This window comes from Corvus moneduloides, chromosome 30, assembly GCF_009650955.1.
Source record: "Corvus moneduloides isolate bCorMon1 chromosome 30, bCorMon1.pri, whole genome shotgun sequence".
Lineage (NCBI taxonomy): Eukaryota > Metazoa > Chordata > Aves > Passeriformes > Corvidae > Corvus > Corvus moneduloides.
The window spans coordinates 939,209-965,802 of NC_045505.1; the positions used below are offsets into that span (position 1 = coordinate 939,209).

The window sequence follows — 26,594 nt, forward strand, 5'->3', positions numbered from 1 at the left end:
TATTGGGAGGCGTCCCCCTGCCCCCCCTCCCTCCCCCCCATTGGGTCTGGGGGGGGACACACACACTGGGGGGGGGGGTGTCACTCATCCCAGTGTGAACCAGTACGGACCAGTTCAGGAGTGCTGGGATGGGGGGGGCCTGCTGAGTTTGGGAAGGTCATGACCCCCCCTGCGCACCCCTCCCCCCCCCCCAGCCCCCAATGCCCACAAGGGTGGGGGGAGGGGAATCTCCCAGTTTGGGAGGGGTCCGACTGGGATGTGGTGGGGGTCCTTCCCCGTGTGTCCCTCCCCAGCGTGGGAGTGACCAGGACCCCCCCGGGGGACACACGGTGGGGGGGCTGGGGGTGTCAGAATGACCAGTACAAACCAGTTTGGGAGAGGTCAGACTGAGATGGGGAGACTGGGGGGGGGACGACTCTGCCTCACGGCCCCTCCGGGGGGGGGGGGGGAGGTCACCCCCTGATTTGGGGGGGGGGGGGTCCATGTCCCCAGTGCTTCATGCAGCTGCAGGGGGGCAGCTGGTCAGCGTTTGGGGGGTTCTGGACCCCCCCTCAAGGCCGTGACCCCCCCCCCCCCGGGTGTGTGCCCCCCCCCCCCCCCCCCACTATAGGAAGGCTCGGGGGTTGGCACGGGGGTCCCGCTGGTTCCGGAAGCGGAGGGCGAGCCAGACCCCCAAAACCTGCAAGAAACGGGGGGGTTGGTGGCTCTGCTGGACCCTCCGAACCCCTCGAGACCCCCCCCGGCTCCCCCCCGCCCCCCCGTACCTCGGTGAAGCTGAAGAACAGCCCGACCCCCCCCAGAATCTTGAGGGCCTGGTCCGAGTGCTGCAGCAGTTGTGGGGCGCAGGGGGGGCACGGGGGGACTCCCCCCGGGGGGAACTGGCACCTCTGGGGGGGGGGACACAGGAGGGTTAGGGAGGGGTCCCCAACACCCCCTGCCCACCCCCGGGGGTCCTCAAACCCCCACATTGCCCCAGGACATGCAGCAGGGGGGGGGGGTGGGACCCTCCTGGGGGGGTTCAGCACATCCGGGGGCTTCCCCAAACTCCCTCTGTTTCCTCCCCCCCCCCAAAAACTCAACCCTCCGCCACCCCCCGAGGGTCCCCATCCAACCCCTCAGTCTCTTCCCCCAGCGGTGTCCCCAAATCCCCCAAATCCCCCTGCCCCCCCATTACCCCCCACCTCCCCAATCACCCCCTAAACACCCCCCCTCAATTCCCCCCCCCCACGGGGATCCCCAAAGACCCCCACCGCCCCCCCCCAGACTCACAGCGGGGCAGTTTTGGGGCTCCCAGGGGGGCTCCAGCCTGGTGGGGCTCAGTGGGGCAGGGCTGGCAGGAGGGGGGGTCCCGGGGGGCTCCCCCAGACCGCAACAGCCCAGCCTGCGCTGCAGCTCCCCCCGCGCCCCCCCCGCTCAGCAGGGGCCAGGCCGAGCGCAGCAACCGCTCCTGGGGACCCCAAAAATCGGTCAGTGAACCCCAAAATCCATCAGTGCCCTCTAGGACCCCTCCCACCCCCCAAATCAGTCGGTGCCCCTTCGTGCCCCTCCCAGGGCTGGGAGGATCCCGCCCCCCCCACCAAGGGTTGTGGGGTGTGGGGGGTTCCCTGAGCACCCAGGATTGTGGGATGACTTGTGAGGCTCCTGGGGGTGTCCCAGGGGTGGGGTGGGGGTCCCAGAGGGATTCTGGGGGGTCTCCAGGAGGTATGACCCATCTGAGATCCAGGGTTTGGGGAGGGGGGGGCATTCCCTGAGCCCCCCATGGAGCTGTGGGGTCCCAGGGGTGTTTTGTGGGGTGCGGGGGGTGACCCCATGACCCACCTGAGCCTCCCGGCCCAGGGCGAGGCAGGCGCAGGACACGCCGAGCTGGCACAGGAACACCAGGCCCAGGATCAGCACGTACTTGGGGGGGTCAAGGGGGGGGCCACACACACAGAGAATCCCCCCCAGAGCCCCCCCGGAACCTCCCCAGACCCAGCCCCGGGCAGGTTTTGGGGCCCCCGGGCGGGGTTTGGAGCCCCCCTCAAAAGGGACACAGGGGGGAGAGGGTGGGACCCTGAGAGGGGTGGCAGGGGGGTGCTGGGGATCCGGGGGGGCTTTGGGACATCCCCTCCCGAAGGGGACAAAGAGGAGCAGGACCTGGTGGTGCCACGGGTGGGGGGGGGGCAGAGGGGCTTGGGGACACAGGGAGGGGCTGGGGGCTCTCAGGGGGGCTTGGGGACACTGGGAGGGGCTGGGGGCTCTCAGGGGGGCTTGGGGACACCGGGAGGGGCTGGGGGCTCTCAGGGGGGCTTGGGGACACCGGGAGGGGCTGGGGGCTCCTAGAGGGGCTGGGGGACACCGGGAGGGGCTTGGGGACACCGGGAGGGGCTCGGGGCTCTCAGGGCAGATTGGGGACACCGGGAGGGGCTTGGGGACACCGAGAGGGGCTGGGGGCTCCTAGAGGGGCTGGGGGACACCGGGAGGGGCTTGGGGACACAGAGAGGGGCTGGGGGCTCTCAGGGGGGCTGGGGGACACCGGGAGGGTCTGGGGGCTCTGAGGGGGGCTTGGGGACACCGGGAGGGGCTGGGAGACACCGGGAGGGGCTGGGGGCTCTCAGGCCCCAGCGGAGGTTCGGTGCCCGCCGCCAGCGAAGGATACGAAGAAGAGCAGGACCTGGTGGTGCCGCAGGGCCCCGAGCAGCCCCAGCCCCGCGATCAGCAGGAGGAAGACGCCGACGGCGAAGGCTCCGCCGAGCAGGGGGGGGCTGGAGCCCATGCCCAGGCCCCGGGCCCAGCCCGCCACCCCCACCAGCAGCACCCCCACCAGCTGGGGGGGCACCGCGGTCAGGGGGCTCCGGGACACCCCCGGAGATCCCCCCAAGCACCGGGGCGGTGTCACCCCCTCCGTGCCCCCCCCCCCACAGCCCGAGGGCCCCAGGAGCATTTTGGGGAGGGGGGGGGGTTCCTCGGGGCCACCTGGAGGGGGCCACAGTGTGTGGGGAACCCACAGCCCAGGGCCCTCAGGCCACCTGAGGGGGGGGCAGGGTGTCCCCAGGGTCTCCCCAGCCCCCCGGAATTCCCAGCCCCTCCCGGTCGTGTGGATATGGGGGGGATGTGGCCTTTGACCCCACCCCCTCTTATGGTATTGGGGCGTCCCCTGACCCTCCCCGGGACCCCCGAGCCCCTCCCCTCCATCTCCCACCCTGTAAGGGGGAGTCCCACAGCCCCTCGCCGCCCCCACTCCGGGGGTTCCAGGAGGTCCCCCCCCCCCAAAGTTTGGGGATCCCCAACTTCCCCCCCACGGGGGTCCCTGGTCCCCACAACCCCAAATTGGGAGGGTGTCCCCCCGCTGTCCAGACCTCCCCAAACTCCCCCCTGGCCTCCGCATGGGACCCCGCAGCCCCTCCCCACCACCCCAGACAGGGTGGTCCCCGCCCCCCCCAGAGCAGAGGGGTCCCCAATCCCCCTCATCCCCCCCCCCCGCTCACCACATAAACCACGTTGAGGGCGCAGAGCGCGTTGCGCGAACAGGCGAAGCCGCCGCAGACCATGGCGGGGGCGGGGACTCCCGGGGCTCCGGGGGTTCCGGGGTTCGGGGGGTCCCGGGGGGGGAGGGCTCGGGGGGTTCCGGGGTCCCCGCGCCGCGGCCCCTTTAAACCGCGGCCCCGCGCCCCGCGCGCGCCCGCCCGCACTGCGCGTGCGCAGGGCGCAAAGCCCCGCCCACCCCGTGTTCCTCCATAGCCCCGCCCGCAAGTCCCACCCACCACTCCCATGGCCCCGCCCCCTGCCCGTATATGGGCATAGCCCCGCCCACAGCCGGACGAGCGCCGTCTGCGCTGCGCATGCGCGCGGGGCCGCCGCTGGTGGGGCGGGGCCTCCCCGGGAGGGGGCGGGGCCTCCCTGAGGCTCCTGCCCCGCCCCCCGCGGCCTCGCCCCGCCCCCGGGACCCCCGAGCCCCCCCCCAGCACAAAGTCCCAGCCCCGCCAAACCCCGGAGCCCTCCAGGAACCCTCGAGAAGCCCCCCCAGCCCTACTGACCCCAAGGGCCCCCCCAGCCCCCCAGGATCCCCCTATAGCCCCCCAGCCCCCCTATCCCCCCCAAGAGACCCTTCATGCCTGAGGACTCCCATAGCCCCCCCGGTCTAAGAGACCCCGATGATCTCCCCCCCGCTGCCCCCAGGCCCCCCCAGATTCCCTTCCATGACCCTCAGATCCTTCTGGGCCCCCCGACCCTTCTCAAGGTCCTCCATGGCTCCCCCCAGGGTCCCGCCCTGCTCCTGCCGCCCCCCCGTACCCCAAATACCCCCCTGTGTCCCCCGAGGTGGGTGTGGAGCGGTTCGGAGGGGCCGTCACCTCCCCGCTGGGAAGTCCTTGAGAGACCACATTTGGTCCCTTAAACATTAAACAGCTCCGGGGGGGCGGGGGGGGGGACAGATTTGGAGGTGCCAACACCCCGGGGAGGGGTCAAATTTTGGGCTGCGACTCCCCAAACCAACCTTCGCGGACAGAGACGGGGGGAATTGGGGGTGCAGCCGCCCCCCAGCCAGCCTTGGGGGGGCTCGGGGGGGTCCCCCCTGGGGTCTTCCCCTCTGTCGAGGCCACATCGCGACCTTGTGGCGTTATCGCGGCGATAGCGGCAGCTATAAGCGACAGCGGGCCCGGGGGGGGGCCGCGATGGCTCTGTGGCTGCTGTGGCTGCTGGTGGTGACCGGCGCGGGGGGCAGCGGGGAGGCCCCCCCTGTTCCCCGGGCGGTGCCGGAGCCCCCCCGGGCGGTGCCGGAGCCCCGGGAGGTGCCGGGGTCCCCCCGAGCGGTGTCCGAGCCCCGAGCGGTGCCGGGGTCCCCCCGAGCGGTGCCCGAGCCCCGGGCGGTGCCGGAGCCCCGGGAGGTGCCGGAGCCCCGGGAGGTGCCGGGGTCCCCCCGAGCGGTGCCGGAGCCCCCCCGGGAGGTGCCGGAGCCCCGGGCGGTGCCGGAGCCCCCCCGGGCGGTGCCGGGGTCCCCCCGGGCTGTGTCGGACGCCGAGCTCCGGGAGCTCTCGGAGCAGCTGCTCGCGGCAGACTCGAACCGGGCCGGGCCGGGGCAGCTGGAGCTGAACCTGCAGGGCTCGGGGAGCGGCACCGAGAGGTGGGGACAGGGTTGGGGGTGGTTCGGGGGACTCAGCACCCACCGTGTTCTCCCTCTCGTCCATCCCCCCCACCCCTCTGCCCTTCTTGCTCTCTGTCCCACCCGTCTCCATCCCACTCCATCCCACCCCTCTGTCCCAAACCCACCTGGCTCCATCCTCGTCCCTTGATCCCATCCTTCTACCCTGATCCCACATCCCCTGATCCTACACCTTCATCCCGCCTGTCTCTGTCCTCATCCCGACATCCTGCTCCTACGTGTCTCCGTCCCACCCTTCCCTCCCCACCCCGTTTTTCCTTCCTCATCCTTACACCCCAAATCCATGTCCCTCCACCCCACATCTCCACCCCACGTGCATCCATCCATCCCCCATCCCAATCCCACATTCCCCCATCCCATCCCATTGATCCCATCCCATCCCATTGATCCCATCCCATTGATTCCATCCCATCCCATCCCATCCCAATCCCATCCCAATCCCATCCCATTGATCCCATCCCATCCCATTGATCCCATCCCATTGATTCCATCCCATCCCATCCCATCCCAATCCCATCCCATTGATCCCATCCCATTGATCCCATCCCATCCCATCCCATCCCATCCCATCCCATCCCATCCCTCCACCCCAGGCGTTTCCATCCCACGTTTCCCTCCCCAGTCCCAATTCCCACGTGTCTCCCTCCCCATTCCAGGCTGTTTTCCTACGTGTCCCCAGAGCTGCTGGCCCGTCCCACCTTCTCCCGGCTCCTGGCGCTCCTGGATAACTACGAGCCGCGCACGGGCCGGGACGAGACGGAGACGGCCGAGGAGCAGCAGGAGCAGAGGGAATTCCTGGACACCGCCCTGGACACCCCGGTCCTGGCGCTGCTGGAGCGCTTTGTCCTCAGCAAGGGTAGGGCCGTGCTGTCCCCACGGTGTCCCCACGGTATCCCCATGTGCCCGGCCTGTTCCCCTCTTGTCCCCACAGTGTCCCCACAGTGTCCCCCCAGTCTGCAGGGCTGTCCACCCTGTCCCCCCAGTGTCCCCCCAGTGTCCACCCTGTCCCCTCTTTTCCTCACAGTGTCCCCATGGTGTTCCCAATGTCCCCACCATGTTCCCACAGTGACCCCTCTGCCTGCCCAGTGTCCCCCCAGTGTCCTCCCAGTGTCCCCCCAGTCTGCAGTGTCCCCACAGTGTCCCCCCATCCCCCCCGTCCCCACAGTGTCCCCCCAGTCTGCAGGGCTGTACATCCTGTCCCCGCAGTGTCCTCCCAGTGTCCTCCCAGTGTCCCCCCAGTGTCCTCCCAGTGTCCTCCCAGTGTCCCCACAGTGTCCCCACAGTGTCCCTCCTGTCCCCCTGTCCTGTCCTTAGGGCTGAACCCTGCTGTCCACACATCCCACCCTGTCCCCAGGGCTGTACCCCATGTCCCCAGGATGTCCCCATGGTATCCCCAGGGCTGTACCCCATGTTCCCAGGGCTGTACCCCATGTCCCCTGGGTGTCCCCCCGGTGTCCCCAGGGCTGTACCCCATGTTCCCAGGGCTGTACCCCATGTCCCCAGGATGTCCCCATGGTATCCCCAGGGCTGTACCCCATGTTCCCAGGGCTGTACCCCATGTCCCCTGGGTGTCCCCACGGTGTCCCCAGGGCTGTACCCCTCGGCTGAGGCGTTCCGGGCCGATCTCCACTCCATGTGGTTTGGGCTCTACTCGCGCTCCAGTGGGAAGGCGCTGGATTCCTCCGGCTTCGAGCACGTGTTCCATGGTGAGGGGGCCTGGTGGACCTGGGGGGACAAGGGGGGACACTGAAGATAAGGGGGTCACCGTGGGGATGGGGAGGGAACAGGGAGAAGGACTGGGGACCAAGGGGATGGGGGGACAATGGGGATGAAGCTGGCGGGGCTGGGGGGGCCAAGGCTGTGGGTCGGGGGTCACGTGGGGGTGTCCGTGGTGCGGGGTCCGTGGGGGGGGAGCTGTGGTCACCTGCTCTCTGTGTCCCCAGGGGAGGTGAAGAAGGGTTCGGTGTCGGGGTGTCACAACTGGGTGCAGCTGCAGGCGCTGGAGCGCGCGGGGCGGCTGGAGTACCTGGGCTACAGCTGGGACGGGCCCGTGAGTGGGGACAGGGGGACACGGGGGACACGGGGGGACACGGGGGGACGGGGGGGACAGGAGGGACACAGGGGGACACGGGGACACGGGGGACAGGGGACATGGGGACACGGGGGGCAGGGGGACACGAGGGGACATGGGGGGACACAGGGGGACAGGGGGGGACACAGGGGGACAGGGAGGACATAGGGGGACAGGGGGGGACACGGGGACATGGGGGCGGCTGGAGTACCTGGGCTACAGCTGGGACGGGTCCATGAGTGGGGACAGGGGGACAGGGAGGACATAGGGGGACACAGGGGACAGGGGGGACACAAGGGGACACGGGGGACACGGAGGGACATGGGGGGACACGGGGGGACACAGGGGGACAGGGAGGACACAGGGGGACACAGGGGGACACAAGGGGACACGGGGGACACGGAAGGACATGGGGGGACATGGGGGGACACGGGGGACACGGGGGACACGGGGGGACAGGGAGGACACAGGGGGACACGGGGGACACGGGGGGACACGGGGGGACGGGGGGACACAGGGGGACACGGGGGGACAGGGAGGACACAGGGGGACAGGGGGACACAGGGGGACGGGGAGACACGGGGGTACAGGGGGACGGGGGGACACAGGGGGACACGGGGGAATGGGGGGACACGGGGACATGGGGGCGGCTGGAGTACCTGGGCTACAGCTGGGATGGGCCCGTGAGTGGGGACAGGGGGACATGGGGGGACAGGGGGGGACACAAGGGGACACGGGGCAACATGGGGACACGGGGGACATGGGGGACATGGGGGACACAGGGGGACACGGGGGGACAGGGGGGACACGAGGGGACACGGGGGACACAGGAGGACATGGGGGGACACGGGAGGACACAGGGACACCGGGGGCACTAAAGGAACATGCAGAGGAGGGGGATGTGATGAGGATGGGAACACGGGGGACTCCCTGAGTGAGGGATGGGGGTGACACTGGGGGACACGGGGCGGATCCCCTGAGTGGGGGATAGGGACACGGAGCAGCCCTCGGGTTCCCCTCCTGCCCCCATCCCCCACAATGTCCCCCCGGGTCTCTGTCCCCTAGGATGACCCTCGGGGTCCCTGTCATTGTGCCCACCCACAATGCCCCTGAGACCCCCTCACCCCCTTCAGCCACCACCCTGTCCCTTGTGACCCCCTGCGTCCCACTGGTGGCCCCCACCCTCCCCGTTCCCTGTCACCATCCTCCACCTGCAGCACCCCTGGTGTCCCCGTCCCCCCGTGTCCATACCCAGGGACCCCCGGCACCACACCCAGGGGCCTCCTGTGTCCCTGCCCCCCACACCTGGGGTACCCCATGCACACACCGTGACCCCACGTCTGTACCCGCCGCGACACCCCCGCAGTGACCCGCTGGGATGGGCACTCCGAGCCCCGATGGTCCCCCCGTGCCCACGGGCGGGGTGTCCCCCTGTGTGTCCCCTCTGTGACCCCCGGCCCGCCCCCCCCCGCAGTGGACGGGCTTCCCGGACGTGCTGTCGCTGCAGTTCCGCTGGGACGGGCACTCCAAACCCCGGGGGTCGCTCCTGGTGGGCTCCAGCCCCGAGTTCGACCTGGCGCTGTTCACCCTCTGCTTCCTGGCCCGCCCCGACCGCCAGTGAGTGGGGGGCACTGGGGGAGGGGGCTGGCACCTGCCCGAGGGGGGCGACCTGGGGGGCACTGAGGGAGGGGGCACTGGGGGAGGGGGCTGGCACCTGCCCGAGGGGGGCGACCTGGGGGGCACTGGGGAGGGGGCACTGGGGGAGGGGGCTGGCACCTGCCCGAGGGGGGCGACCTGGGGGGCACTGGGGGAGGTGGCTGGCACCTGCCCGAAGGGGGCGACCTGACAACCACCCAGGGGTTATGGCACCCACCCGGGGGCCTCAGACCCGGGGTCACCCTCACCTGTCCTCGCAGGTGCCACGTCAGCCTGGGGGGAGAAGCCGCCACCATCCAGACCTACACCTGGGACAAGCAGCGCCTCGTGGCCTCGGCGTACCCCCTCACCCCCTGACCCTTCCAAAACACCCCCATGACCCCCCCCATGAGCCCTCCTCACCCCTCAATAAACCCCTCCACAGGACCCCAAATCCCACCTCTGCCTGGGGGCGTGCAGGGGATGGGGACGCTGGGTGCTGGGACCCCCTCGAGGGTGCTGGGACCCCCAATGAGTGCTGGGACCCCCCGGTGGATGTTGGGTCTCCTGTGGCTGCTGGGACCCCTTGAGGGTGCTGGGACCCCACAGTGGCTGCTGGGACCCTCTGCAGGTGTCGGCACCCGCCGTGGGCACTGGGACCCCTCTCCCTCCCAGGGGGGCACTCGGGGTGGGGGACCCAGGAGTCCGTGGCTGGGAGGGACGCAGCGACATCTCCAAGGCCCCCTGGCAGCTTCATCCCCTCCCTGCGGTGGCACGGGGGCACCTGGGGGGCGTGGGCTGGGGGGGACACACGTGCATGCGGGGGTGGGCTGTGTGATGGCACATGTGTCCTTAGCGTGTCCGTGTGTCACCGCACGCATGTCCCCAGCGCACGTGTCCCGCAGCGTCTGTGTCACTCCACGTGTGTCACTGGCGTGTCCCTGTGGCTGCACACGTGTCCGTAGCATGTCCGTGTGCCTCCACATGTCCCCAGCATGTCACTGGCGTGTCCGTGTCACTGCACGCGTGTCCCCAGCGCGTCTGCACAAGACCCCCGTGGGTGTCCAGCTGAGCATCCCGGCGTGGCCCCCGCACGTGCTGTGTCCTCGGTGTGTCCCCCGCAGTGCCCACCTGTGTCCCCCCCATGTGTCCCTGTCCCCAACGCGTGTCCCCTGTGCCGCTGTCCCCCCACCCGCATCCCTGGCACGTCGCTGGCGTGGCCGTGGCGTGGCCGTGGCGTGGCGTGGCCGTGGCGTGGCGGCCGGAGGTGGCGCGTCGGGGCGTTCCGGGCTGTGCCCCGTGCCCCGGCGGGCCCCGGCGCGTCCCGGCGTGTCCCGACGCGCCCACGGGGCCGGGCCCCGCCGTTCCCAGGCCCGTGACGTGTCCCCGCTGTCGCTGAGGCTCCGGCAGGAAGCGTGGGGGGCAGGGGAGGCCGGGGCAGAGCGGGGTCCCTGGGCCGGGGGGTGCCATGGGGGCCCCCCGGGAGCGGCGCGAGGTTCTGGCCGCCATCCGGGCCGAGGTGGCCCGGCACGAGGGGGCCAAGGGCCACCTGAACCGGCTGGTGCGGCTCGTGGAGACCGTGCCCGAGCCCCGGCTGCGAGGGAGCCTGGGCAGCGCCCTCAGGGCCCTCCGAGGTACGGGGGGCACCGGGCTGGGGGGACACGGAGGGGACACAGGGGGCACCGACAGACAGCGGGATGGACAGGTGGGTGGGGGGACGGACAGATGGACAGATGGACATCCTCCGGGTGGAGGAATGGATAAGGGGGTGGGTGGAGGGATGAGGGGTGGGCAGGTGGGTGGAGGGACAAGGGGATGGGCTGGTGGGGAGAGGGACGGATGGACGGACAGACGGCCAGTGGGAGGGATGGAGGGATGGATGGACAAGTGGACAGAGGAATGGACAAGGAGACAGGCAGAGGGAGGGATGGATGGATGGATGGATGGATGGATGGATGGATGGATGGATGGATGGATGGATGGGTGGGTGGATGGATGGATGGATGGATGGATGGATGGATGGGTGGGTGGATGGATGGACAGGTGGACAGGGGGCTGGCTGGAGGCATGGATGGACAGACGGATGGAAGGATGGGCAGGTGGAAGGGATGGAGGGGTGGATGCATGGATGGAGGATGAATGGGTGACCGGTGGATGGACAAACAGGTGGATGCAGGGATGGATGGAGAGATGCACAGTGGGAGGGATGGACAGATGGACAGAAGGGTGCAGGGCTGGACAGGTGGACAGGGGCTGGCTGGAAGGATGGGCAGATGGGGGGGGCATCCTCTGAAGGGGCAGGGGGAGGGATGGAGGGATGGATGGATGGACGGATGGAGGGCCGGATGGAGGGACGGACGGATGGAGGGATGTGACACTGGTGTCCCCCCCCCAGCCCCGCACTGGTGCTGGCCTTTGCTGGTACCCAGGGCCACACGGGGGGTCCCGTCCCAGCTCAGGTGCGGCAGTGGGGGCTGGGCAGTACCAACCCCCCCATGGGACCCATCTGAGGGACCCGGGGGGTGCAGGGGCCCGCTGGGGGGTTGGGGACGGGCCCCCCCCGCCCCATTTCCGCGATGGAGCCCTGGGGCGGTTTCCGGCTGTGGGAAATGGGGCCACTTCCTCTCTGCACCTTCCGCGGGGGGTGGGGGGGCCCTGCTGCCGGGGGGGCGGGGCGGGGCCCTGCTGGGATGGGGGGGCCCTGCTGGGATGGGGGGGCCCTGCTGGGATGGGGGGGCCCTGCTGGAGGGGTCGGAGGGGCTGCCGGGGGGGGGAACCCCCTGCATGGGGGGCACTGATGCTGGGGGGGCCAATCTGAGGGGGGCGCTTATTGCTGGAGGGGGTCCCGTGAGGGGGGGCCCCGCTGGGGGAGGATGGGGGCGGCCGTGCTGGGGGGGGGCCGCACGGAGTTTGGGGTTTCCACCCCCCCACCCCTCCGACCCACCCGGGGGTGTCCGGTGACGTCACTTGGGGAGGGGTTCCATTGCCGCCCCCTGCCCGTACCGAGCCCCCACGTCCCCGTGCCCCCCCCCCTCCGGCATCTCCCGCGCGGTTGCCATGGCAGCGGGAAGCCGGGGGATGCCGCGTTGCCAAGCGCCCGCTGTGGTACCCACAGAGCGCTGGAGGGGGCACAGGCCCCCCCACCTCTCCCCCCAGAGCCCCCCCAGGGCTTTTCCCCACCCGCGGAGGTGCCGACTGCTCTGCCCCCCCCCCCGCTTAAACCCCCCAACTGCCCCCCCGGGGGGCAGCAGCATCGGGGACGGGGATGGGGACAGGGATGGGGACAGGGATGGGGACAGGGGTGTTCTGGCAGCGGGGTCGGACCCGGCGTGACCCCGTGCCCCCCCCCCCACTCCCCCCGCAGCGTGGGACACCCGAGCGATGGGGGAGGCCCCTGGCTTGGGGGCACCTGGGGGGCTCTGGGAGAGACAAGGGGGCACTGGAGGAGGCAGCACTGACCCCACGGGGTGGTGGCAGCGGCCAGATCCCCCCGGGACAGCGTCAGCTCCACGGTCACAGCCCTGGGGTGACAGCAGGGACACCTCTGGGGGTGGCCCCCTCCCCGGGGGGGCCTCGTGCGCGTCACTGGGACGACGCCCCCGGCGCTGTCACCGACCCCGGAGCGGTGACAGATCCCGGGGGACCCCACGCACGGGAGGCAGCAGCCACCTCGGGGGGGCTCGGGGGACCGAGAGGTCCCGCCGTGCCCCCGAGCCCCGGGTCCCTCCCGGGGCTGTGACACGCGGAGCCGGGGGGGTCACGCTGGCGTGGGGGACACAAATGGGCGTGATACCTGGCCCGGCTCCACGCGGGTTCCACGAGGGTGACACGGGAGTGACGGGGGGTGACACGGGGGGGGTCCACGGCTGGTCCCAGCGCCATCCCCGCCGTTGCCGTGGTAACGGGATGCGCAGGGATGCTGCGCCGCTGCTAAAAATGCCAGAAAACGGGGGAATGAGCCTTCTCCGAGCCCCGCAAGGCCTCCCGAAAACTCCCAAAGCCGCCCCCACGCCCCCCCCGCCCCGTGCGGGTCCCCTCCCGACCCAGCGTTGCTGCCCTAGGAAGGGGAGGGAGGGGATTCAGGGGCACGGGGAGCAGGGGGAGGGATGGATGGATGGATGGATGGATGGATGGATGGAGGGATGGATGGAGGGATGGATGGAGGGATGGATGGATGGATGGATGGGGGGTGTCGGGGTGGGGGGGTATCGGCAGCCCAGCAGGTGCCGGGGCCGGAGACGGGGGTTCGGAGGGGTGGGGGTGCCCGGGAGCGCTCGCGCCTGCCCGGTAGCGGCGGGGCCGCCGCCCGCCCCCGCCCCAGCCCGGCCCTGGGAGCGGCGCATGGCGGAGAGCGGCGGCCCCGGCCGCCCCCGGCCGCTCAGGGCCCCCCCCGCCGGGCCCCGGCCCCCCCCCGGCCGCTCAGGGCCCCCCCCGCCGGGCCCCGGCCACCACCCGCGCCGCCGCCGCCGCAGCTGCCAAGGACGAGCCCGTCGGGGCGCTGCCGTGAGCCCCGGTCCCGGGGGATCCCGGGCATGACCCCCCCCGCCCCATAACCCCCCTTCTCCCCACAACCCCCCCGTCCCACCATTTCCCCCTTTCCCGTAGCCCCCTCACCCCCCGCTCCCCACCCCCCCCCTGTGCCCCCCGCCCCATCTCCCCTCCTGTCCTCCCCATCCCCCAACCCCCCGCACCTGCAGTCCCCCATTCCCCCCCCCCCCCCACCTCCCGGACCCCCAAATCCCCAGAACCCCCCCTCCCCCCGCCCTGACACCCCTCCTATCCTCCCCCACCCCCAAAAGCTCCCCCTCCCCTCCACCCCTCCCCTCCACCCCCCGGCTCAGGGGTTGGGGGGTTCCCCCCACGATGCCCCCCGGCCGCTAACCCGGGGTGGGGGGTGAGGCGGGGGGGGGCGGCCCCGATCCCGGCGGCTGGCGGGGGGGTGGTTGTATTTCGTGGGGGGGGCGGCGGCGGTTCCAACCCCTCCGGGGGCGGGCGAGCGGCGAAGGCTTCGGGGAGGCAGGGCCGGGGGTGGGACCGGAGCATCACCGGCACCGGCGGCCGCGGCGCCGCGCGGGGAACGAGGGGGGCCGGGGGGGCGCCCCGGGGGGGCCCTGCCCGCACCCATGAGCAGGACCACCGGCCTCCAGCGCAGGACCACCTACCTCATCTCGCTCACGCTGGTCAAGCTCGAGTCGGTGGGCGCCGCGGGGGAGGCGGAGGAGGCGGGGGGGGGGTGGCGATGGAGCCCCTGGCCCCGGGGGGGCTGCGGCTGCCCCCCGCACCCCCGAGCCCGGCCGAGCCCGGCGGCCCGAGCGGCTCTTCCAGCGGCAGGACGCGCTCCGGATAAGTACGGCCGGTCCCGGCCCCCCCGGCCCCGACGCCCCCCGCCCCCGCTCGCCCGCCTCGCCCCCCGCCGTGCCCCCCAAACCCGACCCGGCGCTGCTGCCCCCCCCGCCCCCGGCGGTGCCCCCCAAACCCGACCCGGCGCTGCTGCCCCCCCCCCACCCCCGGCGGTGCCCCCCAAACCCGACCCGGCGCTGCTGCCCCCCCCGCCCCCGGCCGTGCCCCCCAAACCCGACCCGGCGCTGCTGCCCCCCCCGCTCCCGGCCTTGCCCCCCAAACCCGACCCCCGGGGGGCCAAGGGCACCTTGGAGGGGCCGGGGGAGCGGGGTCTGGCCGCCCTGGACATCCCCCAGCCCGCCGCGACCCCCCGCCGCCCGCTGCTGAGCCAGGCTACCTGGGGGGGCCCCGAGGGCCCCCCGGAGGGCAGCAGAGCCCCCCCGCCGCCCCTGAACCCCCCCATAGCCTCCCCGCACCCCTCCGCCGGCGCCCGCCGCCTCCGCCTGGCCGGTCCAAAACCCCCCAAGGCGGGGAGCAGCGGTGGGAGCCGCGGGACCCCCGACCCCCGGGCGGGCAAGGCCCCCCTCAAACCCGCCGGCAGCCGCCTCTCGTGGCCCGAGGGAGAGGGCAAGGGGCGCCCCAAGGCGGGGGGCAAGAGCGAGGGGCCCCCCCGGGCCCGGCTGTCCCCCAGCAAGGGCAAGAGCAAGACCCTGGACTACAGCGACCTGCAGCCGGGGCCGGGGGCTCTGGCCCCCGTGCCCCCCCCCGAGACGGGGCTGAAGCGGGGCCGCGAGGGGGGTCGCGCCTCCACCCGCGACCGAAAGATGCTCAAGTTCATCAGCGGCATCTTCACCAAGAGCCCTGCGGCGACCCCCACCCACCCCGCGCCCCCCTGGTCTCCCCCCGCCGCCGACCCGGCCAGGGCCACCCCGCACAGTGAGTACCGGCCCGGGGGCTCCCGGGGGGCGCCCCGGCCGCGGCTCGGTGTCCCCACGCCCCTCGGTGACCTGGGGCAGCTGTGCCAGTGCCCGCTGTGGCCGTGGTGCTGTGCCTCAGTTTCCTTGGCAGGGGGGAGGAGGCCCCCGGACCCCCGGGTCGTGTGTGGGGCAGGGGGACCCGTCTGCTCCCCGTGCCTGTCGGGGTGGGGGTGCTGGGGAACGGGGGGGCTGTGACCCCCCCAGGCTGGGCCACCCCACACGGGCGGTCCCAGGTTTTTGCACCTTTGGGGCGACGTGGGGCGCCTGATTTGGCGGGGCCCGGTGCTGGCCCTGGTGGGGATCCCGCGCCTCGGTTTCCCCATTGGGGGAACTCCATGGGGGTCCGGGGCGACCCCCACCTCTGTCGTTGTGTCCCGCCGTCCGCCTGTCTATCCTCGCCTCCATCTGTGCGTCACATCCTGTCCCCCATCTGCCTGGCCACCCCGTGTCCTTCTGTCCCCCCTGGCGTCCCTCGGTCTGCCTGCACACACCTTGGTGCCATGGGGTGCGTGGGCAGTGCCTGCAGGGCCCGGGGGTGGCAGCTCGGTGACAGTGAGGGGTGACAGGCAGCGGCGTTAACCCCTCCCCGGCTGCCACGCGCGTGGCGGGGACCCGGCTCTGGGTGTCGGTGGCAGAAACTGAGGCACAAGAAGGGGGGACCCTCTGCCTGTGCCCTGCCTCAGGTTCCCCCTTTGTGGTGCCGCGGTGCCCAGAGGGGCTGGGGATGCCAGGTAGGAGATGTGAGGGGCCCAGGGCACGTCCTTGTGCCACACCAGGTGCTCGTGCCACGCCGTGTCCTTGTGCGCCACGCGCCGCTGCGGCCTCGTACCACCACATCCTTGTGCCCGTCGCGTGCCATGCCGTGTCCTCGTGCCATGCCGTGTCCTCGTGCCATGCCATGTCCTCATGTCGTGTCGTGTCCTCGTGTTGTGTCGTGTCCTCGTGTTGTGTCGTGTCCTCGTGCCATGCCGTGTCCTCGTGTCGTGTCGTGTCCTCATGCCATGCCATGTCCGTGTGCCATGCCGTGTCCTCGTGCCATGCCATGTCCGTGTGCCATGCCTCATCCTTGTGCTACACCATGTCCTTGTGCCACCACTGCCACGTCCATCGTGTCCCTGTTCCAGACCATGTGCCCACGCTGTGCTGCGTCCTCATGCCCGACGCTGTCCCGCACTGCTGGCGTTGTGTCCTCATGCCCATCGTGTGCTGGAATCCACGGCATCCTCGGGCCACCCCACATCCTCGTGCCGCGCTGTGTCCTGGTGCCTGTCACGGCCTGATGGTCCCCTCTGTGGCCTGGTTACCACCGTGTCCCTGTGCCACACCACGTCCTGGTGCCCCGCTGTGCCCTCATGGCCGTCATGTCCTGGAATCCATGGTGTCCTGGTGCCACGCCACGTCCTGGTGCCTCACCGTGTCCTGGTGCCTGTCACGGTTCCCACCATGCCCTGTGCCACGCCGTATTCTCACACCACGCTCCATCCCCGTGCCCGCCGTGTCTCCATGCCCACTGTGTCCTCGTGCCTTGGCACACGACGCCTCGTGCTGCCACGTCCCCGTCCCTGCCACGTGGCATCTCCACGTCCTCCCGCCGCCCCCGCGGGCCCGGTGCCGTTGCTGGGTGACAGCTGGTGGCCGCCCACTCAGGAAGCTGCTGCTGCTGCGCTGCAGGGTGGGGGCCCCCCGGGGATTGGGGTGCCAGGGGCTGCTGGGGGTGCCGGGGGCTGCTGGGGGTTGCCCAAGGTTCCTGGGGGTCCCGGGCGCTGTCTCACCCGTCTCCCTCCGCAGAGGCCTTGGTGAACAGCCAGGAGTGGACCCTGGGGCGCTCTATCCCCGAGATCCGCCTGGTGGGTGCCATGTCCCCGTGTCCCCGTGTCCCTGTGTCCCCATGTCCCTGTGTCCCCATGTCCCTGTGTCCCCGTGTGCCCGTGTGCCCATGTCCCCATGTCCCCGTGTCCCCGTGTCCCCATGTCCCCGTGTCCCCGTGTCCCCATGTCCCTGTGTCCCCATGTCCCTGTGTACCCGTGTCCCCATGTCCCTGTGTCCCCGTGTGCCCATGTCCCCATGTCCCTGTGTCCCCATGTCCCTGTGTCCCCATGTCCCCGTGTCCCTGTGTCCCCGTGTCCTCAGCCATCCTGACATCCCCTCTGCCCACCCAGGGAGTCCTGGGCAGCAGCAAGAGTGGGAAATCAGCGCTCGTCCACCGGTTCCTCACTGGCTCCTACGTGGGCCTGGAGCCCACCGAGAGTGAGTGGTCGTGCAAAGGATGTGGGCATGGGATGGACGTGGGCATGGGATGGACGTGGGCATGGGCATGTCATGAGGATGGGTTCAGTGATGGAGTGACCGTGGGGATGGAGATGGAGGAGTGGACATACCCATGGAGCTGGGCATGGAATGGACGTGTCATGGGGTGGACATGGTCATGGAATGGGCAAGGTCATGGTGCTGGTCATGGCTGTGGGACATTTGGGGTCAAAGTGCTGGTCACACGCGGTGCTGGTCATGGCCATGGGACCTTCTGTCCGTGTGGGCCAAGCACAGCTGCAGGATGCCCCCTCCCTCCCCTCCCCCTGCCCCACCACAGGTGGACAGTTCAAGCGTGAGGTGACGGTCGATGGCCAGAGCCACCTCCTGCTCATCCGGGAGGAGGCCGGCGCCCCCGACGCGCAGGTACGAGGGGACCGGGGGCCGGGGGGGCCACGCTGGCCAGAGCCGAGCCCTGACCCCCGCCCGTGGCCCCCCAGTTTGCCAGCTGGGCGGACGCCGTCATCTTCGTCTTTAGCCTGGAGAGCGAGAGCAGCTTCGAGGAGGTGACGCAGCTGCACGCGCTGCTCAGTGACCTCCGCGGCACCAGCGACGTGGCCCTGGCGCTGGTGGGCACCCAGGGTGAGCCAGGGATGCGGGGGGACCCTGTGGGGGTGGGAGCAGCACGGGGGACCCCCGGCTCACCCCCTGACTCCCCAGACAAGATCAGCTCGTCCAGCCCGCGAGCAGTGGAGGACGCCCGTGCCCGGGCGCTCTGCGGGGACATGCGGCGCTGCCTCTACTACGAGACCTGCGCCACGTACGGCCTCAACGTGGACCGGGTCTTCACCGAGGGTGGGTGACCACGCCCTGAGGCTGGGGGGCTGAGAAGGGGGGTGGCGAGAGGGTGGGAGGGGGCTGGTGACATGGTGTGATGGGTTCAGGGAGCGGTGTGTGATGGGGACCGTGGCCAGGTGGGATAGGGACGGTGGCCAGGGTGGAATGGGCACAGTGGGAGGGGGCTGGTGACCTGGTCAGACAGGGATGGTGGCCAGCGTGGGATCATGTCTGGGTCGAGGGGAATGGTGGCCAGATGGCACAGGGCCACGCCTAGGTGAGACAGGGACTGTGTCCAGGCCACCCTACCATCCCCTGGGACAGGGACCATGCCCAGGTGGGATGGGGACAGTGGACGGGGTAGTGCAGGGGACCATGTTCAGGTGTGCTGGGCCCGTGGCTGGGTAGATCAGGGACCATGTCCACTCCATGTGGGATGGGGGCCACGTCCAGGTGGGATGGGGACAATGGCCAGTGGCTGGGTGGGATGGGAACCATGTCCAGGTGGGATAAGGGTGGGGACCACGTCCAGGTGTGGGTATCCAGGCTGTGGCCGGGCAGGTCGGGGTCCAGCCCTCCTGACTCAGGGTCCCCGCAGTGGCCCAGAAGGCCGTGGCACTGAAGAAGCAGCAGCAGCTGATGGCGTCCTGCAAGTCCCTGCCCAGCTCCCCAAGCCACTCGGCCGCCTCCACCCCCGTGGGGGGCGTCCACCCTGGCCAGGTACCCCCCGGCCCCCTGCCCCGGCCCCCGGCCACAGCCCAGGCTGACCCCGTGTCCCCCCAGACCAGCAACGGCGGCCACACCAGCGACTACTCGTCCTCACTGCCGTCCACCCCCAATGTGAGCCACCGGGAGCTGCGCAGCGAGACCCCGGCCCCGCTGGGGACGCCCAGCTCGCTGCACCGCGGGGCCAAGCGCCGCACCAGCCTCTTCGCCGTGAGTGCCCCCTGCCAGGGGGGTGGCACTGGGGGGCGTCTCAGTTGTCCCCTTGGCCTGGTGGTGGTGGTGACACAGGGAGATGTGACATCCAGGGTGCCCCCTTGGCAGGGTGGTAGCAGTGGGGGGACATTGTCACCCAGAATGTCACCCTGGTAGGGTGGTGGCAGCAAGGGACATATGGCACCTGAGGTGTCACCTGGCAGGGTGGTGACATTGAGGGGCATGTGGCATCTCAGTTGTCCCCTTGGCATGGTGGTGGTGGCACTCAGGGACACGTGGGCACCGAGGGTGGGGATGGGGGATGCACAGGGCACCCAGAATGTCCCCACCACGGGGCTTCTGATGTGTCCTCTAGCAGGGTGCTGGGCACACATGGCATCCATAGTGTCCCCTTGACCTGGTGGTGGTGGCACAGTGGGACACGTGGGCACCCAGGGTGTTCCCACCACGAGGCCACAGTGGTGGGGTCTGTGGCACCCCAATGTCCCCCCCACCAGGCTCCAGCAGTGGGGGGGCATGTGGGCTCCCCGGTGTCCCCAGCTGTGCCACGAGTCCCACCCCCGTCCCTGTCCCCGTCCCCGCAGACGCGCCGCGGCAGCGACTCTGAGAAGCGCAGCCTGGACAGCCGAGGCGAGGTGGCCGGCAGTGGCCGTGCCATCCCCATCAAGCAGGTGGGTGGTGGCAGTGGCAGGAGGACACCGGTGGGTCCCAGCGTGCCCTCTGTCCCCTCACTGTCCCCTGTCCCCAGAGCTTCCTGCTGAAGCGCAGCGGCAACTCCCTGAACAAGGAGTGGAAGAAGAAGTACGTGACCCTGTCCAGCAACGGCCTCCTCTTCTATCACCCCAGCATCAACGTGAGTGTCCCCGGCCCTCTGTGGTCCCCAAGGTGTGGGAGGGCCCGGTGTCACCCCCGCTGTCCCCGCAGGACTACATCCACAGCACGCACGGTAAGGAGATGGACCTGCTCCGCACTACGGTCAAGGTGCCCGGGAAGCGCCCGCCTCGCGCCATCTCCGCCTGCGGCCCCTCGGCCAGCATCAACGGGCTGCTGCGGGACCCCGAGCCGGGCAGTGAGTGACCAGGGAGACACCGGGCAGGGGGGGACACCACGGGGACCACTGTGTCACTGTCCCTCCCCCTCGCAGCCGGCGTCCCCTCCGTGGGGCTGAGCCTCCCCCCCGAGCCGGGGCTGAAGGTGGTGGGCAAGGGCGAGCGGTCACTGCAGCGCTGCGCCTCTGCCTCGGGCGCCAAGCTCGCCTCAGGTGAGTGATGCCAGCACGTGCAGGGACAATGCCACCTCCCGGGGCACACACAGGGACTGCCCCATGGCGACCCCACTGAGCACGGCGACTCCTGGGCAGCTCGGGGACATGGTGGCCCTTGGTGGCCCTTGGTGGCGCCGGTGGCTCTGGAGGCCACGGTAAACCTGGTGGCCCTGGTGAGTCTGGGGACCTGATGGCCCTTGCTGACCCTGGTGGTCACAATAACCCTGGTGGATAGGGTGAGCCCAGGGACCAGGTGGCCCTTTGGTGGCACTGGTGGCCACAGTGAAACTGCTGGGGACCTGGGAGTCCCAGAAGCCACAATGAGCCTGGTGAGCCCAGTGAGGCCAGTGGCCCTGGTGACTCTCGTGACTCTGGTGAGCCAAGAGGACTCTTGTGACCCTGGTGGCCCCAGTGATTTTGGTAAGACCAATGAACTTGGCGGCCTTGGGAATCCTGCTGATCTCAGTGAGATCAGTGACCCTGGGGAGCTCTGATGACCCCAGTGTGCCCAGGGCCTCTGGTGGACTTGTGACCCTGGTGACCCCAGTGAGTCCAGTGGCCCTGGTGGCCCAAGTGATATTGCTGTGCCCAGTGGACTTGGTGACCCTCATTGCCCTTGCTGATCCAAGTGGTTCTGATGGACTTGGTGACCCTGGTGGCCTCAATGGTCCTGCAGAGCTCCGTGGTCCTCGTGAGCCTGGTGACCCCAGTGACCCCGGTGTCCATGGTGCCCCCAGTTCCCCACGTGTGGTCTCTCGGCAGAGTCCCCCTTGTCCTTGGAGGCCGTGTCCAGCCCCGGCAGCGCGGGCAGGGACCCTCCGCCCTCGCCCCTGGTGGACAGGAAGAAGCACCGGCGGAAGAAGCTGATGACGCCGTCCAAGACCGAGGGCTCGACCGGGCAGGCAGAAGGTGGGTGCCACAGCCGTGCGTCCCCAGCCCCAGTCACCCATGGCGCTGAGGGGACAAGGCCACCGTCCTCCACGGCAACGACGCCCCAGAACGGCCCAGGGATCTGGGGTGATCCTGCCCCTCACCCCCCGTCCGTGCTCAGCCACGCTGCCCACGCATCCCCCTCGCTCTGCCACCGCCTGCCACCTTCTGCACCATCCCCAGGGCTCCGCGGGCCCCCCTGACTCTGTCCCCGTTTCCTCTCTCCACTCCTGCTGCCCGGACCCTCCGCAGCCAAGCGCAAAATGTGGAAATTAAAAAGTTTTGGTAGTTTAAGAAATATTTATAAAACAGGTAACGTGGCGTGAGCGGTGCCTCCCGTGCATGTGGCTGTGCCCCCCTTGCCTGCTGCTCGCACACACGCCGGGAGGGGTGGGGACCTCTGGGGAGGGGGCTTGGGCAGAATTTGGGTGCCGGGGTGGATGTGGGGGGCTGGAGTGGGTGCTGGGGCAGCCCAGCCCCCCGCAGGTGTAGGACCTCCCATCCCACCGCCCCCCCGGGGGTCTCTGGTCCCGCAGAGGAGGAGAACTTTGAGTTTCTGATCGTGTCAAGCACGGGGCAGACGTGGCACTTCGAGGCCGGCAGCTTCGAGGAGCGCGACGCGTGGGTGCAGGCCATCGAGAGCCAGATCCTGGCCAGCCTGCAGTGCTGCGAGAGCAGCAAGAACAAGGTGGGACTGGTGTCGGGGGGCTGGCAGGGTCCCCGTGTCACCCTCCCGCCCCGCTCACCCCCGTGTGTCCCTCCAGGCGCGCATGGACAGCCAGAGTGAGGCTGTGGCCATCCAGGCCATCCGCAACGCCCGCGGGAACTCGCTCTGCGTGGACTGCGGGGCACCCAGTGAGTCCCCAGGGGCACCGGGGAACAGCAGGGGGACATGGGTGGGCGTGGGGCATGGGGGGATGTGGGTTCATGGGGCAACGGGGATCGTGGGGAGCTGTTGGTGACCCGGTGCCATGGGTCCTGCAGAGCCCTGGAGCCAGGTGACGGTGCCGTGGGGTGAGACTGTGCCACGGGCCATAGGCTACCGGGCAACCAGGGTGAGGGGGGATCGTGGGCCACGTGATGCCGTGTGTGACATAATGCCGTGGGCCACATGGTGCCAGGGGTCACACCGTGCCAGGGTCACACGATGCCATGGGACACACGATGCCGTGGGTGACACGATGCCACACGGCACCACGGGTCACACCGTGCCGTGGATCACAGCAACCACTTACCACACCATGCCATGGGCCACACCGTGTCCCACACCAGGGGGTGCCCCGAGCCCAGGGGTGCCACAGGTCACCCCCCACCCCAATCGCCACCCCTGCTCACCCCCAGACCCCACGTGGGCCAGCCTGAACCTGGGCGCCCTGATCTGCATCGAGTGCTCGGGCATCCACCGCAACCTGGGCACGCACGTGTCGCGCGTGCGCTCGCTGGACCTGGACGATTGGCCACGGGAGCTCACCCTGGTGCTCACGGCCATCGGCAACGCCACCGCCAACAGCATCTGGGAGCAGAACCCGCGCGGCCGCTGCAAGCCCACCCACGAGTCCTCCCGGTGGGTGTCCCCCAGCCCCACCCCTGTGTCCCCCCTGTGTCACCACATGTCCCTGATGCCACCATGACACCACCCTGATGCCACCCTGCAGCCCCTGATGCCCTCTGTCCCCACCCTGCAAGTCACCGCTGTGCCATCCCACAGACTCTGATGCCCCTTGTCCCCGCGTCATCGCGGTGCCACCCCCTGTCCCCAGTGCCCCCGTGTCCCCACCCCCCTGTCCCTGGTGCCTTGTGACCCCACGATCCAGCAATGCCACGCTGCAGTCCCTGACACCCCCGTGTCCCCATCTCCCATGCCACCCTGCTGCCACCCTGTGTCCCTGGCCTTCACGTGTCCCCTGTTTTCACTCTCCCTGCCCACTGTGGTGCCCCCTTGACACCTCTGTGTCCCCACCACCGCACCCCCGGCTGCTGCCCCTTGTCCCTGCCACCCCCGTGTCCTCCCATCACGGCAGCGCCCCGTGCCCAGGGAGGAGCAGGAACTGTGGATCTGTGTCCCCGTGGTGCCACCCTGCTGTCCCTGACACCCCGTGTCCCCACGCCCCCATGCCCAGGGAGGAGAGGGAATCGTGGATCCGCGCCAAGTACGAGCAGCGGCTGTTCCTGGCACCGCTGCCCGCGGCCGAGGCGCCGCTGGCCGAGCGGCTGCTGGGGGCCGTGCGGGAGCAGGACCTGCCCGCGGTGCTGCTGCTCCTGGCCCACAGCCACAAGGACCAGCTCAACGTGGCCATGGGGGACACGGACCGGCGCACGGCGCTGCACCTGGCCTGCGACACCGCCCAGGTGGTCGTCACCCAGCTGCTGGTGTGGGTACGTGGGGCAGGGCGTGGGTGTGGGGGTCTGGCCGGGGGAAGTGGTGGGGTCTTGGGGTGGCTTTGGGGGATGTGGTGTCGTCATGGGTGCTGTGACATGGCCACGAGGGAGATGACACAGCTGTGGGGCCGTGACATGGGTGTGAGGGATGTGGGGTGGTCATGAGGACCATGGAGTGGTCACGGGGGACGTGGTATGGCCTTGGGGGATGGGGTGTGGTCTTGGGGATCATGGCATGGCCAGGAGGCAAGTGACATGGCCATGGGGACCATGGGGTGGCTTTGGGGGCCATGGGGGGTGTGAGGTGTTCATGGGGCACCTGGGGTGGGCCTGGGGATCACGGCATAGCCGGGGGAAGATCGTGGGGCTGTAGGGACCATGACGTGGCTGTGGGGGATGTGGTGTTGCCGTGGGGGATGCGGGGTAGTCTTGGGGACCGTGGCATGGCCAGAGGACAGATGACACGGTCATGGGGGACATGGTGCGGTCTTGGGGACGATGGCACAACCACGGGGGATGTGAAGTGTCCGTGGGAAGCCTGGGATGGCCACGGGAGGGACGCTGTGTCAGGACACCCGGGGGTAACGACTCATCCCTGGGGGACACATTCCGGCCTTTGGGGCTATGTCACAGCCACGGGGGCCGTGTGGTGGCCTCACTCGCGGGTGACGCGCGGCTGTGCCCGCAGTACGGGGCCGATGTGCGGGCACGGGATGGCCACGGCCGCACCGCGCTGTTCTACGCCCGCCGCGCCGGCAGCCGCGAGTGCGCCGACATCCTGCTGCAGCACGGCTGCCCCGGCGAGGGGCCCGGCAGCCCCCCGACCCCCGGCAGCCCCCCGACCCCCGGCCCTCCGACCCTCGGCGGCCCCCCGACCCCCGGGCCCCGCCGCCGCAGCAGCTGTGCCAGCGTGGGCCCCTGCGAGCCCCGGTCCGCCCTGGTATAGCCCTGAGGGGCCCGGAGCCCTCCGGCCCTGCCCGCAGCCCGGGGTCACCGCGGTGCCACCCCCGGGGTCATCCCGGTGCCACTCTCGGGGTCACCCCTTGCCCACGGTTTGTATTTTTGATGCTCTATTTATTATCCTTTCCATGTCGGGGTCTCCGCTGGTCCTGTCCCCCTCTCCGTGCCAGGGACTCCCATGCCGGGGGTCACAGTGCCACGCTGCCACCCAGGTCCCCTTCCTGTCCCCTCCCCGGGGTATTGTGCCCCAGCGTGGGGTGGGCACAGCTGGGGTCGGGGCACTGAAGACGGGGTAACCCCTGCCCATGTCACTCCTTGCCCGTGCCATCCCCTGTCCCTGTCACCCCTGCCCGTGTCACCCCACTTGTGCCAGCACCCTGCGCGTGTCACCCTCTGCCCCCTCCCTTGCCCCCTGCTCACATCACCCTGTCCTACCCCCATCCCCGTTCCCCCGCGCTGTGTTCCCCTCCCCGTGTCACCTCCCCAGCCGTGCCCCCTTCCCCAAGTTACCCTCACGCTGCCACCCCATCTGCCCCGCCCCCGTGTCCCTGTCCCCGTGTGCCCTTCGGCCGTGCCCCCCACCCCGTGTTCCTGTCCCCGTGCCCCCCACGCTCTGGCACAGCCCCGGCTCCGTGGCAGGACCAGAGCAGACCCCGACGCCTCCCCCCTTTTCTACAACCACCTTTTGTACGCCCCCTCCCCCCTTCCGCGGCCTGACACCCCCCCCGTGGCCCGACCTCCCCTCGCCCCCCGTTTCTCGGCGTCCCCTCGGGAACCCCGTTAATTTATTGCTTTGTTTAGCGATAGGATAGAGCCAGCCCCTCCCCCCGCGGGGGGCACCGCCGGCGGGACCCCCGACCCCCTCCCGCCGGCCTGGGGGGCACCGCCGCGTCCCCCTCCCGGGACCCCCATGAATGTAGGGGTGCCCCGGCTGTGACGCCCCCAACACGCCCCGGCGGGGCCGGCGGGGCTGAGCCAGGGACCCCGCGCGGGGCCGGGGGGCGGGAGGGGGCGGGGGGCGGCCCGGGGGGGCGACCCGGGCCCGGGGCCGCCCGGGGGTCGGGCCGTGTACAGTGTTTTCATCTCTCGGGTGTAACTGTAAGTACGTGACAATGTCGGAAACTGGTGCTGTGACCCGCTTCGTCCTTCCCGCGGGGGGCACGGGGGACACGGGGGTGGCAGGAGCACGGAGCGTGGGTGACAAGGGGTGCTGAGGGCGTGGGGGCGGTGAGTGACACAGTCACAGCTCGGTGGGTTACACAGGGTGACGGGGCGGTGGGGACACGGAGTGGGTGACACAGGGTGGGTGACACAGAGTGGCAGGAGCACATAGGGTGACACAGGGGATGGGTGACGCAGGGTGGGTGACACAGAGTGGCAGGAGCACATAGGGTGACACAGGGGATGGGTGACACAGGGTGGGTGACACAGGGTGGCAGGAACACATAGGGTGACACAGGGGATGGGTGACACAGGGGATGGGTGACACAGGGTGGGTGACACAGAGTGGCAGGAGCACATAGGGTGACACAGGGGATGGGTGACACAGGGGATGGGTGACACAGGGTGGGTGACACAGAGTGGCAGGAGCACATAGGGTGACACAGGGGATGGGTGACACGGAGTGGGTGACACAGGGTGGGTGACACAGGGTGGGTGACACAGAGTGGCAGGAGCACATAGGGTGACACAGGGTGGGTGACACAGAGGGGCAGGAACACACAGAGTGGCGCAGGGGTGGGTTACACTGGGTGGGTGACACAGGGTGGGTGACACAGGATGGCAGGAGCACATAGGGTGGCACAGGGGGTGGGTGACACAGGGTGGGTGACACAGGGTGGGTGACACGGAGTGGGTGACACAGAGTGGCAGGAG

The 26,594-nt window shown here is 70.4% G+C and overlaps 4 protein-coding genes and 1 long non-coding RNA gene across 9 annotated transcripts; 3 read left to right on the top strand and 2 right to left on the bottom strand.

The window, feature by feature from the left end:
* Positions 1-469: 469 nt before the first annotated feature.
* TSPAN31 (tetraspanin 31) lies at positions 470-3,602 on the bottom strand. The gene is given in 7 exon segments (XM_032093977.1): positions 470-679; positions 765-887; positions 1,270-1,410; positions 1,412-1,447; positions 1,819-1,899; positions 2,639-2,806; positions 3,468-3,602. Coding segments are annotated over 7 exon segments (687 nt in total). The 5' UTR covers positions 3,531-3,602; the 3' UTR covers positions 470-604.
* Positions 3,603-4,468: 866 nt separating this feature from the next.
* On the top strand, positions 4,469-9,487 carry LOC116436671 (poly(U)-specific endoribonuclease-C-like). The gene is made up of 6 exons (XM_032093949.1): positions 4,469-5,101; positions 5,797-5,996; positions 6,730-6,846; positions 7,084-7,190; positions 8,686-8,828; positions 9,128-9,487. Exons 1-6 carry the CDS (start codon positions 4,653-4,655, stop codon positions 9,222-9,224), a joined length of 1,113 nt encoding a protein of 370 aa, XP_031949840.1. The 5' UTR covers positions 4,469-4,652; the 3' UTR covers positions 9,225-9,487.
* On the bottom strand, positions 8,718-12,979 carry LOC116436698. Its single transcript, XR_004237048.1, has 3 exons — positions 12,640-12,979; positions 9,116-9,175; positions 8,718-8,808 (listed from the first exon to the last, which is right to left on the bottom strand). It is a non-coding gene; the product is annotated as an uncharacterized LOC116436698 (long non-coding RNA).
* LOC116436638 (arf-GAP with GTPase, ANK repeat and PH domain-containing protein 2-like) lies at positions 10,276-25,416 on the top strand. Of its 5 annotated transcripts, none has more exons than XM_032093887.1 (19): positions 10,276-10,480; positions 16,952-17,010; positions 17,323-17,410; positions 17,751-17,836; positions 17,911-18,052; positions 18,131-18,265; positions 18,846-18,967; positions 19,031-19,183; positions 19,771-19,857; positions 19,935-20,039; positions 20,111-20,255; positions 20,331-20,447; positions 21,213-21,359; positions 21,633-21,692; positions 21,917-22,068; positions 22,145-22,235; positions 22,722-22,944; positions 23,501-23,756; positions 24,448-25,416. In XM_032093887.1, the coding sequence occupies exons 1-19, from the start codon at positions 10,315-10,317 to the stop codon at positions 24,703-24,705; spliced, it is 2,592 nt and encodes an 863-aa protein (XP_031949778.1). In that variant the 5' UTR covers positions 10,276-10,314; the 3' UTR covers positions 24,706-25,416. The 5 variants fall into 5 exon arrangements, with proteins under 5 accessions (XP_031949778.1, XP_031949780.1, XP_031949779.1 ...); XM_032093888.1 differs by lacking the exon at positions 10,276-10,480 and adding an exon at positions 14,400-15,122; XM_032093889.1 differs by lacking the exon at positions 21,633-21,692.
* Positions 13,685-14,966, top strand: LOC116436816 (arf-GAP with GTPase, ANK repeat and PH domain-containing protein 2-like). Its single transcript, XM_032094215.1, is given in 4 exon segments — positions 13,685-14,076; positions 14,078-14,309; positions 14,489-14,913; positions 14,957-14,966. Coding segments are annotated over 4 exon segments (774 nt in total). The 5' UTR covers positions 13,685-13,969.
* Positions 25,417-26,594: the final 1,178 nt, after the last annotated feature.